Genomic DNA, 15,043 nt, shown 5'->3' with positions numbered 1-15,043 from the left:
TTTGAGCACCAAAGCTGGAACCTGAATGAAGGTTTTTTAAAGTGCTCTTCCCCCCCCCCATTACAAATGCATCCTTTTAGAAATAACCTTTTTTTTTAATCCTAAGGATAACACTTATTACAAAACAATAAATTACAGGAAAGTAAAAACAAAGAGAATGACCACTAGTCCCAACATGCAAACATAAGCACTACTAACTGATGTAGTTCCTTCCAGGAAAAAAAAAAAAATTCTCTAATCACTCAACAAATGTGAAGCACCTGTCAGGTCAGGGCCTGTGCTAGGTACTGGGGTATTACAGTGAACAAGACGCAGTTCCTGCCCTCCTAGGGCGGACAGTCTACTTCTTCTTTGTTCCATTCTACCGGCAACCTAGTGTTGCTATCCAAAGGAACTTCTACAAGAAGCCAAAGAATAAATAAACCGATAGTGCATTTCTGGTGGGGCCCAGGGCTTCAGTCGGCCCCGTCCCACTTGGGCGCTCCCCCCAGAAAGGCAACGATATGGGAAGCCTGGATTCCTAGTGGAGTCGAGAGGCAGAAAGGCACAGACAGCACTGCCCAACTCTCAGTTCAGCTGGCCGAGGACCTGCGTCTTGGCCCTCTGTCCTCAAGGAAAGGGGTCGGCAGGGGGCAAGTGGTACGAAGCGTCCAGGAAGATGACGAGGGTCCCAACGCTCGTGAAGATGATGAAGGTCCACAGGAAAAGGCGATCCACTACCATGGCCACAAACTGCCAGTCTTCTTTCAGCTGGGGGTAGGCAGAGTACACGGTCCCTGAGCTCCAGAGCCCCAGGGAAGGCCTGCCCCGTACCCTCGCCCTTCTCCCACGGCTCAGAAACAGGGGCGGGCCGCGGGACCGAGGAAAACGAAACTGCGGACGACCGATGGAGCGAGGAACCAGTCGGAAAGCAGGGGGCGGGACCAAGGGAGGCGAGCTTCCAATCAGAAACAAGAGCGGGTGCTGGGGCGGGGCCGGGGTCTGCGGGCGGAACCGAGGCCACCCAGGCCCCGCCCTGCTCCACCCTCATTGGACTTACCGCGTCGCGGTCTTCCTGCTCCTGCAGCTGCCGAGCGATGTAGCTGATGGAGGAAACGGCCTCCCGTAGTTCGGGAGGCAGGCCCACAGCCCGGGTTGGACCATCGGTAAGTCGCCGCAGGTCCGGGGCAGACAGTTCAGGCTGGAACCTGGAAGAGGCGCGACAGTTTGGCCACGCTCAAGGCTCCGTCCCGACCCCTTCCTCCAACACTCTTGTCAGTTTTCAAAACGTGAGAAGGCCTTTTAGGCTCTCCCCGCCAGCGGCGACCTCTCCAGCCTTCCGCAATTCCTCCCATCTCTATACGCCTTAGTCTCCGCCTTTCCGCAAAGTAGGCGGTGGAAGGTGGGAGGGAGGTACTACAATTCCCATGATGCCCAAGGGCATCTTCTGGGACCTTAAGCCGCCTGCCTCCGCACAGTCTTCTGGGAACTGTAGTTCCCTCTCTCCCTTCCTTGTAGGCGACGGGGAGTAGGTACTACCTGTTGGGTTTGGGGAAGAGAAAATCGTTCGGTGGCTTCCGGATGAAATATTCATCTGTTCCCCGACCCCAGCCACTTCCTGGAGAATCCCTGAGGGCTACAGGAGGCGGCTCCGGCATCAGGTCTCGCTCCGGTTTGGGCCTCTTCAGACCCAGGTATAGAGGGAGTTTGTGGATGAAGATCTGCTGAGTAGAAAGGCGTGTTGGCGGGGGCTCTCACGCTTTCAGACCGCAAAGGAAGCGGCCCGCCGTTCGCATCCACCTGCCCATCCCCGCGCATGCGTGCGCGCGTCCCCCCAGCCCACAGCCTCCAGCGCTCCTAAGTGGGTTGCGAGGCGTCCTGGCTGGAAAGGAAAGTTCCGAGGGCTTCCACCCTGACAGGACCTGACCCTGGGAATGTTTCCCTGAGACCCAGTATGAGTAGTACTGACGAAGAAAGTGAGGAATCTATGACATGACAGTGTCGGGAGGGTAAAGTTAACTGCGCAACGTTTCAACATCCAACAGGCCCCGGCACTAGAACATTCCACCAGGAGTTGCAGTTCTCCCTTAGGTCCGAGAAAGGGAAGGTTGAAGTTGGTAGGCGGGTTGCAGGAGGGATACCTGCACAAAAAAACGAACACCAGGAGTGAAAGTTAACACAGGTCGGAGGAGGACATCTTACCTGGCGGACCCAAACGGGCATTTGGTGGGTGTGGGGTGAGCGATGGTGCAGGTTGAGGACTACGACGCTAAGGATGACTGAGAAAGTGACGAGGACCATGGTAAACATGAGGTACTTGATAATGATGGGGACAGACAGGGAGGTCTCAGGAACTTTGTCTGCCAGCAGCAGCAGGAACACGGTAAGGGTCAGCAGCGCAAAGATGGACAGCCCCATCTTCTCTCCTTGCGGGCCAGAGGGGAAGGCAGAAGGATTAGGCTTTGCCAGAAGGCAATTTCCATGGCATTTTCAGTGACCTCCAGCCCACACAAGGACAGGCTTTTGGAAGGGCCAACTGCATGCAGATGACTCTTAAAATTATACCTCCAGCCCAGACTTACTCTCCTAAACCCCAGATTTATAGCCATCTGCTGATTTAACCTCTCTGCTTCCATGTCCAATAGACGTCTCAAACTTAACATGTCCCAAAACTAATCCCCTGACCACCAAACCCCCTCACAGGCTCCCACATTTCATGAATGGCAAATCCATCTTTCCTGGGGCTCCGGCCAAAGTCCTATCAGTCATTCTCAACTCTCCTCTCTCGCTCTCATCCTATATCCAATCCATAGCAAACCCTACTGGCTGTACCTTCAAAATATATTCGTACAAAGCACCATTACCTCAGGTCTGAGTTATTATAAAGGCCTCCTCTTTGCTTCATCCTATTTCCCCCTGCTGACTGTTCTCAACAGAGCAGCCAGATTGATCCTGTTAAAATGTAAATCAGATTGTATCACTTCTCTTTTCAAAACCTTCCAGTGGCTTCTCATCTTCTTTAGCACAAAAGCCAGTCCTCAGTGTGGTTGACAAGGGCTTCTTCCCATTATCTCTCCGACTTTATCTCCTACTGTTTTTCTCTTGCTTCCTTCATTCAGTTATCCTGGCTATTTCATGGATATGCGAGGCTCACTCCCAGTTCAGGATCTTTGCATTCACTGTTAACTCCACTTGGTACATTCTTCCCCCAGGTATCTGCCAGGGTCATTCTCTCACCCCCTTCAACTCTTCCTTCAAATACTGATCAAATATTTCCTTTTTATTGAGGCATTCACTGACCATTCTCTATCTTTTCAAGATTTTATTTTTAAGTAATCTCTACACCCAGTGTGGGGCTTGAACTCACAACCCCAAGATCAAAAGTCACGTGCTGTACCGACTAAGCCAGCCAGGGGCCCCTGACTGTTCTATTTTATTTTTATTTATTCTTTTGGCAGGGGGAGGGCAGAGGGAGAGGGAGAGAATCTTAAGCAGGCTCCATGCCCAGCGCTGAGATCATGACCTAAGCAGAAATCAAGAGCCGGACACTGAACCAACTGGGCCACCCAGGCGCCCCCTGGCTGTTCGATTTTAAATTGTAACCCCTACCCCCATTCTCATCCTCCCTAACCACTTTTCCTACTTTATTTTCCTCCTTAGGACTTGTCCTCTTCTAATATACTATCTAATAAACTGCATGCAGTTTATTGACTGTCTCCCCACTAGAATGTAAACTCCACAAGGGCAAGGATTTTTGTCTCTTTTATTCACTGATGTATTCCCAGTGCCTACCTAACACATTATAGATGCTAAACAAATATCATTGCATGAATGAATAGACCAACCCTTGTAGCTTTTTTAAAGGAACTAAATAGCAATTTGAAGGATCTGAAAAAGGAAACAAAGTATATAAGGATATGCCAGGTGGCTGAATATTCCTGTGGCATAAAATAGGCACCTCAAACTTCAAGGAAGGTATTGAAATAAAAAACTTTTATGGTCTGCTCTACTTAAGTCCTATATAATATTGGGTTCCAAGATTTGCTCTGCTCCGGGAGGAAGTAGAAGTTACATTTGGAAGTGTGTTCTAGAGCTGGATCACTTTCCTTCCCTAGACAGAGAACTTGATGCCAGAGAGAAGGAAAGCATACTTTAAATACCAGAGTTAAGGATTTCAGTCTCAGAATCAGACTGGCACCAACCAGAGTTGGAATCGCGACACTACGTCTCTCTAACTATAATGTGGGGCAAATGACTTAAACTCTCTCAGCCTCTTTGTCCTTCTCTGTAAAGTGGGAAGACAATTCAGTATTCACCTCACAGAGTTGTTCTAAAGATTAGTATTGAGTTAATGTAGGAGCGCCTGGGTGGTGCAGTCGATTAAGGGTCCGACTGTTGATTTCGGCTGGGGTCGTAGTCTCTGGGTCATGAGATCGAGCCCCGTGTCTGGCTCTGCGCTCAGCGCAGAGTCGGCCTGAGATTCACTCTGCCCCTCCCCCTTCTAAAATAAATAAATAAATCTTAAAAAAAAAAAAAAAAAGAATTGAGTTAATGTATGTAACATGTTGGGGCGCCTGGGTGGCTCAGTCGCTAAGCGTCTGCCTTCGGCTCAGGTCATGATCCCAGGGTCCTGGGGTCGAGCCCCGCATCGGGCTCCCTGCTCGGCGGGAAGCCTGCTTCTCCCTCTCCCACTCCCCCTGCTTGTGTTCCCTCTCTCGCTGTCACTCTCTCTCTGTCAAATAAATAAATAAAATCTTAAAAAAAAAATGTATGTAACATGTTAACTGTACTACTTATAGCAAGTGCTCAAAAACAGTAAAAATAATAACACTTACATAGAACTTACTTGGTACCAGGCACAGTTCTATTAACTCAATTCATCCTCAAAATAATCCTGTTAGGTAGGGACACATAGGAAGGAATCTGCCCAAGGTTACTCTGTAACTACATTATGCTGCCCCCTAGAGAAATGTTGCTATTATTTCCAAGGGAATCTCCAAGGGACTAGTAGGTGGGGGGGGGGGGGAGTGGGGGGGAGTATACCAGGAATGGGGAAAGGGAAAGGGAGAGTTGTCTAACCACAGGAGTTTGTTGGTTCCAAGGATGAGATCTTAGGATTCTGAAGGAAAGAGTTCAGGAGTTCCTGGATGGAGAGAAGTGGGCAGCAGAGGGGAGGCAGAGCCTGAGGTTAGAGGGAAAACCTGGATCCAGATGAGAAGACTCTGGTTGAAGGGAAAACCTGGGCAATATCGCTGAAGCACAATCCATGATGGCTTGGGTTGGCAGAAAAACCTTGCCTGGATTCAGGGTGGACAGGAAGAAGCTGAGCAACTGGTAAGAAGGAGGGTTGCCAGCTCTTCCCTCCCTTACCTGCATCTGGCGGCAGGTAGAAGACGAAGATGGCCAGGAGAGTGATGAGGATGCATGGGGCAATGACATTGACCAGGTAGAAGAGAGGCTTCCGGCGAATGATGAGGTAGAAGGTGACTTCTTGCCGCTGTCCTTCCCCCCCTCCCCTAGGATCCGCTGGAGGCTGGATTAGCCGAGAAGGCTTGTGGATAATTTCCCATTGGCCATTCTCTGGGAGGAAGGAGAGGGGAGGAGAGAAGAAAGGGACACAGATGTGGGACCTGTCCTTATTGCTGCCAGATATGGCTTGCTCTGCCACATCCTAGACCCGAGGGTGGCTGATGTGATAAGGCGCTAGGTGCGGACACTGGGCTGGGCAGCCCATCTCTGATGAACGAGTCTCCACTTCCATATCTGCGAAATGTAGAGAGTCCCACTTACCTTCCCGACCCCACAGGTTGTATTGGGCATTGCTGAAGGAGGAGGGTGTTTATCAGCCTGTTAGAAACTGGAAATCATAAAGCCCATGGACGTGGGAGCCATGCCCACTCACCAATGAAGGTCCCTTCATGAATGTGCACTTCCTGCCGCTCCCGCTTATCAGGACCCAAGCCGGTCCGCAGGCTGACCTCGGAGCTGTCGTAGCTGTAGGAACTGAACACCATCGTGCAGTTCTGCCAGTCGAAGGGGAAGTAGGTGACCTGGATGGAGCGGGGGTGGGGGGTGTCACCAGAGCTGCCAGAGAACTGTTCGGGGCTGGGGGCGTTGGGAGGTCATCAGGCGGGTCACGGGGAAGTAGGGTCACAGACGAATTGGAAGGTTATTAGGGGAGGCCATGGGCAACGGGAGTGAGGTCACTGAGAAACACTGCAAGTCAGCGACAGTGGGCAGAGAGGATGAAACAACGCAAAATCAGGAGGACGGGAGCGATATGGGAGGGTTATGGGGGATAATGGAGGAGGGACGGGAGTCGCTGCGGAGGCCGTGTCTCGGAAGAAGCAGGGTTGCCAGGGGAAGCCCGGGCACCTGAATGCTGCAGCTGCTACGGTAGAGGCCGGGAGGCTGCCAGCGCACGGAACCATTGGAGGACACCACGACGTTCAAGTCCAGGGCAACGTCAAAATTCCCGTCGTTGCTGCGGGGGAGGAACCTCCTCGGTCGGGATCAGGCCCCGCCCTCCGGAGGCCCCGCCCACCTCCCCGCCTGGGGGAAGATCTTACTTGTTTAGGAGCACCACGTCCGGAAGCCACACGGATCCAGCCGTGATGCGGAGTGAATCGATGCCGTCGTGCTCCGCGGGGTCCCAGCTCAGCCTGTAGTCAGTCCACTCCTGTGGAAGCAGAGGCTGAGGGGCTGTCCGGGACTGGAGCCTGGGAGGGGACGTGGGATGTCCGGAGGAAGCCGGAGAGGGAGTGCAAGGAAGGGGAGCCGACAGGCCTGGGCTATGGTCCTGGAAGTCGGGGTTCTGATTCCGGCTGCACCTTTACTCGCTGGGACCCCATCAGACAATTTCCTCTTCCCTCGCCCTGGGCCCCCAGTTTTTAGTCTGTAAAAATGAGGAGGTTGCACTAGCTAGCCACTAAAACTGTTTTTCAAACTGCAGTTAGCGACCCTTTAGTGGGTCGGGAATCAAGTTAGCGGCCCCCAAAACATTGTTAAAAAAATTAGAATAAGAAATGTGTGGAATGCAACTCCCATAGTAAAGATAGGTATTGTCTCCTGAAGCTTCCGTTCCGTTATGTTTTCTGAGGTCGTGATGCAAGATACACTCTTACTGAGCGGGACATTGGAGGAAATTGGAAAGGCAGCGGGACGCCCTCTCCCACCCCGTGGGGTCTCCATACCAGGTCTAAGTACACCTTTGTGCTCATCTCCTCATCCTTCTCGTTCTAGAAGGGAAAAGTTTAAAGGGTAGAGGTGATGTGAATAGAGAGAAATGAAGGGGCTCGGCGGGTCAAGCTCTCTCTGGAAACCCCTCTTTTTCTGAGTCCCTCTCTCTTGGCTCCAAGCCCCGCCTCCTAGATGCTGCATTGACTTAAGCCCCGCCTCTATCCCGGAAACTTCCGGCTGTCTACACCGCCTGCCAATCCAGCTACCAATCCGGCTCTCCGCCCTGCTCCGTCCCGGGCCCCACCCACAGCCCGTAACTCACCCAACCCTGAATCTCCGCCCGCTGTTGTTTCCCGACCTAGTCCGGCGCCAAGCTCCGCCCCAGCCTGCGACCACGCCTCAAGGCCCGCCCCCCAGCCTTCCCGTAGCCCCGGCCTCACTTCAGGGTTCCTCGCCCTACCCGGCTCTACCCCCGGCCGGTCCAGCAGCCACGCCCACAGCTTGTCCACTGGTCCGATTTCGACCCGATCTCTGCTAACGGCCTGTCCATCTCCCGGCCTGGCCTCGCCCCAGGCCCCGCCCCCAGACGGCCCCCGCTCCGGCCCCGCCCAAAGCCACGCCCCCAGCCGGACAGCGCGCCCGGCCTCCACCCCGGCGTGCGCCCTCACCAGGCTGATGAGCTGCGCCAGGCTGAGGCCAATGCTGACCCCGACACGGTCCCCCACCTCCCGCGCCGGCCGCACCGAGCTGTCATAGCCCGAGAAAAGCTTCTCGCGGAGCCGGCCCTCCGCCTCCGTGCCGCGGGCGCCTGGAGAGGAGAGCACGAAGTGAAGCCACCGCGCCCGGCCACGACCCCTGGCCCCGTCACTGCCCCCCTGAGGCCCAGACGTACCAGGGGCGAGCGGCGCCCCCAGCGCCCCCAGCAGCAGCAGCAGCCGCCCTGGGGTCATAGCCCGGCCGCGTTGCTCAGTGAGTTCGCTCGGTTCGCCAGCGCAGGGGAAATGACGAGGCGCCCAGGAATGTGCACCTGTTGTTGGGGGCAGCCGCCAGCCCACCCGCCCCGCCCCTGGGACTTGGTCCCGCCCCAAGCAACTGCCAATGCCCGCCACCCACAGATGACAGACAACACTTCAGTTGTATAAATCGTCTTTAATTGAGAAAGCATGGAGTGGAGACCCCGTCCCCTGGGAGCAGAGCCAGGGGATGGGTGGAGCCTGAGCGGGGTCTGTGTGGGCGAGGGGAGTATGCACCCCTCTTGCAACAAGCCAGAAATAGAAAGAGCCTGAGGAAGAATGACCCGCCTCTGAGCCCGAGCCCCTCCCTTTAGGGTCTCCTCCGTCTTCCCTGCCCAGGTCTGAGGCTACGCGGCGCCTCCCTCCTAGTTCACGGGTGGGTTCCTGATCTTTCTCAGGGCTGCCCCTAGCTCTACACGCTTTTCAGAAAAATCTAGTCAGGCCCTTTTCGGGTACCTAAAACTTAGCTGAAGTTATAAGCTGTAAGGTAAAAGCAAGTTCTATTAAGTTAGAAGCTCTGGGGTTATATGAGGTCTAGAGCCCAAGAGGCCCTCACCGTCCTTGGCCTGACTTATAGGGGAGACTTATTGCTGAATTGGGATCTCTGCACTGGGGATCAAGGCTGTGTCCTGTCTGTTCTTTTTATACTAGATCCATTACCTTAGAGACCTCAGCTTTAAAGGGGACCTGGAAGGAATTCCTGCTGAGGTAGCTAAGTGTTCATGTCCCCCCAACCCAGACACAGCCAAAACATGCCATGGGTTTGGCCCCTTGGCCATCCCAGGTTCCCTGCTATGAGCCAAGGATTCCTTCCCAGACTCCTCTGCCCTTCCTCAGACTCTGTTTCCCTGGCAGGACCCCAGCTGAGTTACAGGAGCTAGGAACTGCATGTAAAAATAAGGTTAGCATTCTATAGGGAGAATCGGATTTTTAGAAAATCTAGGAAAAACAAGAAGCGTTTCTTGATTCATCAACAAAGTTCTTAGTGAATCATAGCTGGGTTCTTTCCAGAGCTCACCTTTAATAGGTATTACTAGAGAAGGTAGGAGGGTGGGTCTAGAACTCTCTATGTGAGCACTGATATGGCTATATAGGCCCGGGTTTCATCCTGGAGGGAAGGGCTGAGAGTCGTGGTCTATGTCCTAGAGCTGAGATTCAGAAGGAAGTATGGCTCCACGTGTGTCTAGAACACCATGCTCTAGAATTGGGTGTCTTTGGGATAAGAAAGTTAAAACTGTGGTGATCTGAGACTGGTCCTAGTTCAGGCCAAGGCCAGCAGCTGGATAGAGCTCAAATCTAGCGTCTCTCTACTTGGAAACCAGGGGTCCATCTGGGTCAAGGACAGAAGCCTGATGGATCCAGAACAGAGCCTGGCAGCATGCCAGCATTCCAGCACAGAGCCTTAGTGCAAAAAGGGCCCTGGCTAGGGTGCCTGGTGTTCCAGAACCTGTCCAGAACAAGGCAGAAGGCGTAGTAGGGCAAAAAGGAAACTAATCCTGACCTCCAGTAGACCTATAAATCTATGGCTCAGTGGCAATGAAGAGGGCATAGGGCTCCCGGAACTGGCTGAGCCCAGGGTGCAGAGTATTTATGTCCTGGTTCTGTCAGTTTGGGAACCCCCAGCACCTTCTTGGGAAAAGGCTTTGGGGGGTTGTGAGTGTGGAAGGAAAGAAGTGAGCAGCCAGGACCATTTTCAGAATCCTCCTCTCTGAACTCCTCCCAGGAGCTGGAAGTCGGTGGGGGGGTTCACAGTCAGCCCCTTGGCTCCCTCAGGATAGAGCACCTGCTGGGACCTGGCTGCTCAGGGCATGGGGGTGGCGGCAGGGGTGAGGGCAGGGCGGGGAGCAGGGCTGAGGCAGAGGCTGTGGCAGTGGCTGGCTCCATGCAAGGGCAGGGAGCCTCCAGTCCACGGATTACATTTTAGGGGGCGGGGGGGCTGGAAGGGGAGGTCTCAGGGACACTGTGGAGAGAAGGCTCCCGGTACATGGCCACTGTGAAGGAGAGAGAGGAGCAGGAAGGAGAATTAGGCACAGAGAGACCTAGGAGGAATCAGAGCTCGGAAAGGGTGCCCTTCCCTGAAACTCATCCTCTGGGAACCCACAGGAGGAGGGCTCCCCAAACCCCCAAAGGCCAAAGCCTTCCTGGCTTGACCCGTCATAACAGGTGTCCTCTTGAAAACTTGTAGCCCCCAAGTTGCCTGTCACTCAACGTCTACGTCAAGGCCAGCACCCTCCCGTGTGGCCCACCTTTTCTGCAGTCCATACTCACCCTCCAGGAGCTTGGGCACAAAGTGGGCGGCTGCCTTGGTCTTCTTGACTCGATTTCCCTTCATGACTCGGCCCTCCCTGTCCAGGCCCAGGTACCAGGCCCTGCCGGAGCGGCGCTGACGATAGAGAGCAGAGGCGTACAGGACATAGTAATTCTCGAAGACGCATTCCTTAAAGCGACACTCCGCTGTGAAATGTGGCTGAGGAGACAAAGACCCAGAAAGGCACACAGAGACAGACAGACAAGAAGACGTCTCACTGGACAGAAGAAGGAAGAACAAGCCAGGATAGAATCCATACATTTGGGGCTGGGAGGGCCCACTTCTCACTCCATGCAGAAACTAGGAGAAAGGGGGGATGAGGGAGAGTCTGGCCGGCCCCCAATCGTTAGAAACTAGATTTCGGGGGAGCAGGGGGCTGGAATCAGAAGAAACTAGATTGGGGGGGCAAGCCCCAGGCCACGCAGCCTTGTCTCACCGAGCTGTAGAGCAACCCCTCCGCATTCATGGCCATGTAGTGACCCAGCTTGGCACTCTGGATGGTGACCACACGGAGCCCCACGGGGATCAGGTTGAAGTGGGCTGGGGGTGGAGAGAGGGGGGCATCAGTGCCCGGGGCCTCAGGCCCCCAGCCCGGCACCCCCTCCCACGGCCCCAGCCCAGTTCCACCGCTTCCCTTGGGGGTCCAAGAGCCAGACTGAACACAGCAGCACCGGAAGTGGGACTAGGATGTCACCTCCTGTCCCCGCGCTCTTCCTTCCCACCCAGCCGCTGGCTTCCCCTCTCACTGAAAGAGCTGGTGTCCTCGGGGGTGCCCTGGATGCTCCCGTCAGGATTCGCCTGGAGGTAGAAACCCTGGCGGCAGAACAGTTTGGTGACGATGCCTTTGAGCTGAGGCTCTGGAGAGAGAGAAAGAGAGAGAGAGACATTCATCTTTGAAGATGACATCTCTGTTCCCAGAACCATTCCTACACTTGGCGGGACGGGAGGAAAGAAAGAGGGGAGAATGGGCAGGGAGGACGCGGGTCCCAGGGCCCCAGCTCTCTGACCCTCTAAGCAGGCTCTCTCCCACCTCTCCCTGACTCCGGAGGAAGCCGGGGTGCGGGTCCCTTCTGCTTCCTCTAACCCCCAGCTTTCCGTTTAATTTATTGAAATTTATTTAAATGGCTTAATTCCTACTCTACAGCTCCACCAGAAGTGGGGGAGGGGAGAGGAGGGACGAGCCATCAGAAGGCAGAGGACAGAGGGAGGCAGGCGGCACTGCAGAAGGGCCCGTGTGTTTGTGACTGTGGGGGGCGGCGAGGTGACCACAGGGTCGGGGCGCCCCCTCACGAGTGGGGGTGGGACTGGGCCCGACGCTGACTCAGCACCTGCTGCTGCGGCTGCCGCGCGCTTGGCGCGGGCCTTGCCTTGGCCGGGTGCCGGCCTGTCTGACACTGACACATCTGTCTGTCTGTCTGTCTGTCTGTCAGCCCGCGGGCTCGCGGGGCCCCAGCGCTCCCTGAGGCCCAGCCTCTCCCCTTCAGCCAGGTAACCCGCCTGAGGTAGGGGACATTGGGTACCAAACCCAGGAAATGGGGGGAAGGGGAGCCCGGGAGCTGGCGAGGCAGGCGGAGTCACGTGGGGGCCGGGTCCCACTCAAAGGGTGGGCTGCGGACCGTACCACTACGGAGGGCCGGCGGCGGGGGGAGGAGGGCACGAGGGGGCTACCCCCAGGGGAGCTGGGAGCAGGCGGGAGCGGGGCCAGAGGGACTCCTGCCAGTCCTGCCTGGACGGGGACCACGCGCCAACCCTCACCACTCTCCTTCCCCGTCGCTTGCTCTCGGCCGACTTCCCCGTACCCCCTTGTAGGTGGTACGACCCCCCCCCCTCCCGTCTGCGAGCGAGGCTCTCGCCCGGTACTGGGTCTGAGTTCCTCGCCGCAGAGGGTCCCCCGAGCATGTGGGAGCCGCTTTCGGAGTCGCGTAGGGGGTAATGGGGGGTGGCCGGCTCCCCTCTCGAAGCGCAGGTCACCGAGGAGGGCGCACAGAGGGGCGGGCTGGCGAGGTAGCTGCAAGGACACCCGGGGAAGAGCTGGGGAGATTGGCGCCGAGCCTGCCAGCGGGAACGGAGCCAAGGCGTGGAGGAGCGGGAGAACCGGGGCGGGGGCGGGGCTGCCAGAGCTGCAGAAACCCTCGGGGTGACCCAGGCGTCCGGAACCCCCAGGCCCCTCCGCCCGGCATTGAAAGAATCGCGAGAGCCGGCACGTAGGCGGCGGACGGTGGGGGTGGGGACTCCTGCGTTGGGGAGGGGGGCGGGGGGCGAGCCGGAGCCGCGAGGCTTCGGAGCGCCAGACCTAGCCCCCCAAGCCTTCCCCTTGCCCTCGACAGCAAGGAGACTCGGGGTTGTGGGCAAAAAAGACGGGAAACTGAGGCATCGTCTAGCAGAGACTGTGTGGTCCTGGCCCACCCCCTTTCACTTTCGGGGAACCCCCCTCAGTCGGGCCCCATCCTTCGGAGTCCCTGGCCTCAACCTCCCAGGCGGAGAGACCCCAGGCCCGGGGACCCCGCTCCAGCCACTCACCAGGGCCGAGGTCCAGCCGCGCGGGCCTCCCCCCGCACAGTCGCACCTTGGACAGCAGGATGAGGAGCTGCTTCTGGCAGAGGGACTTGGTGCCGCGGGGACACACGCGCCGCTGCGCCGACACGGGCCGGCTGCCCCCTGGCTCGCGGACCTCCCGCTTCTGCCGGATCAGGCCACTGGCCAGAGCCGCCATGGCGCCCCGGGAGGAGACACCCCCAAACCGGCAAGCGCCCGGAGCGCTGGGCTCAAGAGAAGCCCGCTCACCAGGGCATGCTCTTTGACGCTGGGGTCCCAACTCCCCACCTCACCCACGGGACCTGAGGATAAGCCCCAGACCCCCCACCCCCCCAGCCGCCAGCTCTCACCCTTGGGTCCCGTGCTAGCTCCACTGGACCCAGCAGCCTATGTATCTGTTGACCCCACCCTCGACTTTTGCCCCCTACTGAAAACTACCCACTTCCCTGTTCTCCACCGTCCCTGTCCCCACTCTCCTTAGGCCAAAGTTGAGACCCTTCAAATTTGCAAGCTGTGGTTCCAATACCCCCAGGCACCTTTCCACCCTATTTTGGGGACCCGCACTCCTGCCAAATCCACTCTTGTAACCTAAAGGGTGCGGGTCCTCAGCTTTGAATATATTAGCTCAACCCCATCCCTACTGGGGCACTGCCAATGTCAGGGAGGAACCCAACCTTGGTGTCTTTGCCACCCTCTAAGTGGAAAGGATCCCCCACTTTTTTCAGTGAAGTCCCCCCAAACTGGGAAAACCCAGGCTGTCCCCGTTCAGCGATTAGGGGTTCCCAGACCCTGTCTCTGGACAATACCTTTTTTTCACCAAGTCACCCCCATTTCTAGTGGTACATGGTTCTACCTGCCGAGCCCCTTTCCTCACCTTGTCACCCTCCACTCCAAATCCGCCCTTCCTAGTGGATACACCAGGTGGTTGTCTGGAGGGTCTCTGTCACCTCGAGATAAGGAGCATCCGGTTTGGGTTTTTTTTTTTTTTCCTGGTTGCCCCTTAATTTCCTCGGGGACAGCTGGTGCTGCTTAGATCCCACGCCCTCCAATCCAACCAGCCCCCCGAGAGGAGCGCACCCACGTTATCACCAGTTCCCAAATGTGAACAGGCCCCCTACAAGTCAGAGTGCATCGGAGCTTTCTGCGACAGGGCTTCTCGTCTTCCCTGGGACAGCCTATAGCACCCCTCTTCCTTCCCCGACGCCCCTCAACCTGTCCTGTCTTGTTGATCCGGCGACGGGTGGCGCTGGCTCCGGTTCCAGGCTCCTCCCTCCCTGTCCCTCGCCAGCGGAGCTTCCCCCCACGCCGGGCTAGGCGCCCCGGCCCCCCAGCAAGGAGGAAGGGTGTCTCCGCAGAGCGCCCTGGTCGGGCGAAGTCAGAGCACCGGGCCGGGCGGCTGGACCAAGCAGAGCGGCGGCGGCGGCGGCGGCAGCGGCGGCGGCAGCAGTGGGGAGCCGAGGCGGCGGCGACAGCAGCTCCCCCTCCTCTGAGAGCCGGCCCGGGGGCGGGGCAGGGGGCGGAGACGCCGGGAAAGAGGGGGGCGCAGCAGGGCGGGTGGAACCCCGGGGTTCCTCGGAGGCAGGGAGTGGGGACGGTCTTAGAGGCGGACGGAGCCGAGGCAAGGCCGCACGTCTTGGGGTTCAGAGGAGGAGACACCAGGAGGTGACTGCACAAGACGGAACCCTGGATGGGAGGAGAGGTTGGGCTTAAGATGGATGGAATGGCGGACGCTGGGAGAATGGAGAAAGGGACCCTACTGCCCGGCTTGGGAGGGCAGAACTTGGGAGGGGACTAACTGCATAGGGGAGGGGTGGTGGTGAGATCCAGCCCGGGTCGCAACCCGGCCTTCTTGAATCTCTCCGATTTTGTGTGAGCCAAATTGGTCAGTCCCTGGTCTCCATACCTTCCTTCTGCGTTTTGTCGGCAAATATGCACCCCCACCCGTTCCCTATTGACTCCTAAAAGACCATAAAAATTGGGGAAGATGGTGGCCGGAGGATGCACCGGGCCGGGAGGGGTGCTGGCCACA

The 15,043-nt window shown here is 56.9% G+C and overlaps 2 protein-coding genes across 2 annotated transcripts; both read right to left on the bottom strand.

Moving 5' to 3' along the window:
* Nucleotides 1-74: 74 nt before the first annotated feature.
* On the bottom strand, nucleotides 75-8,108 carry CHRNB1 (cholinergic receptor nicotinic beta 1 subunit). Its single transcript, XM_036066346.2, has 11 exons — nucleotides 8,051-8,108; nucleotides 7,827-7,966; nucleotides 7,173-7,217; nucleotides 6,549-6,658; nucleotides 6,355-6,463; nucleotides 5,882-6,029; nucleotides 5,350-5,559; nucleotides 2,182-2,405; nucleotides 1,519-1,700; nucleotides 1,040-1,187; nucleotides 75-750 (listed from the first exon to the last, which is right to left on the bottom strand). The coding sequence occupies exons 1-11, from the start codon at nucleotides 8,106-8,108 to the stop codon at nucleotides 610-612; spliced, it is 1,515 nt and encodes a 504-aa protein (XP_035922239.1). The 3' UTR covers nucleotides 75-609.
* Nucleotides 8,109-8,287: 179 nt separating this feature from the next.
* On the bottom strand, nucleotides 8,288-13,287 carry FGF11 (fibroblast growth factor 11). The gene is made up of 5 exons (XM_036066329.2): nucleotides 13,000-13,287; nucleotides 11,226-11,336; nucleotides 10,916-11,019; nucleotides 10,440-10,638; nucleotides 8,288-10,162 (listed from the first exon to the last, which is right to left on the bottom strand). The coding sequence occupies exons 1-5, from the start codon at nucleotides 13,190-13,192 to the stop codon at nucleotides 10,092-10,094; spliced, it is 678 nt and encodes a 225-aa protein (XP_035922222.1). The 5' UTR covers nucleotides 13,193-13,287; the 3' UTR covers nucleotides 8,288-10,091.
* Between the last annotated feature and the right edge of the window lie 1,756 nt (nucleotides 13,288-15,043).

Source organism: Halichoerus grypus, chromosome 2 (assembly GCF_964656455.1).
Source record: "Halichoerus grypus chromosome 2, mHalGry1.hap1.1, whole genome shotgun sequence".
Lineage (NCBI taxonomy): Eukaryota > Metazoa > Chordata > Mammalia > Carnivora > Phocidae > Halichoerus > Halichoerus grypus.
Note: the sequence above shows the minus strand (reverse complement) of the source record. Positions and strands in the feature narration are given on the sequence as shown.

Excerpts from the sequence above, each read along its gene's own strand:
- CHRNB1 (XM_036066346.2), bottom strand. The coding sequence starts at position 8,108 with ATGACCCCAGGGCGGCTGCTGCTGCTGCTGGGGGCGCTGGGGGCGCCG. Across the intron at positions 6,659-7,172 it reads CAAAGGTGTACTTAGACCTG|GAGTGGACTGACTACAGGCT; the intron begins GTATGGAGACCC and ends CTGCTTCCACAG. Across the intron at positions 6,464-6,548 it reads GACGTGGTGCTCCTAAACAA|CAACGACGGGAATTTTGACG; the intron begins GTAAGATCTTCC and ends CCTCCCCCGCAG.
- FGF11 (XM_036066329.2), bottom strand. The coding sequence starts at position 13,192 with ATGGCGGCTCTGGCCAGTGGCCTGATCCGGCAGAAGCGGGAGGTCCGC. Across the intron at positions 10,639-10,915 it reads AGGGGTTGCTCTACAGCTCG|CCACATTTCACAGCGGAGTG; the intron begins GTGAGACAAGGC and ends TTGTCTCCTCAG. Across the intron at positions 10,163-10,439 it reads TGTGCCCAAGCTCCTGGAGG|TGGCCATGTACCGGGAGCCT; the intron begins GTGAGTATGGAC and ends TCTCCTTCACAG.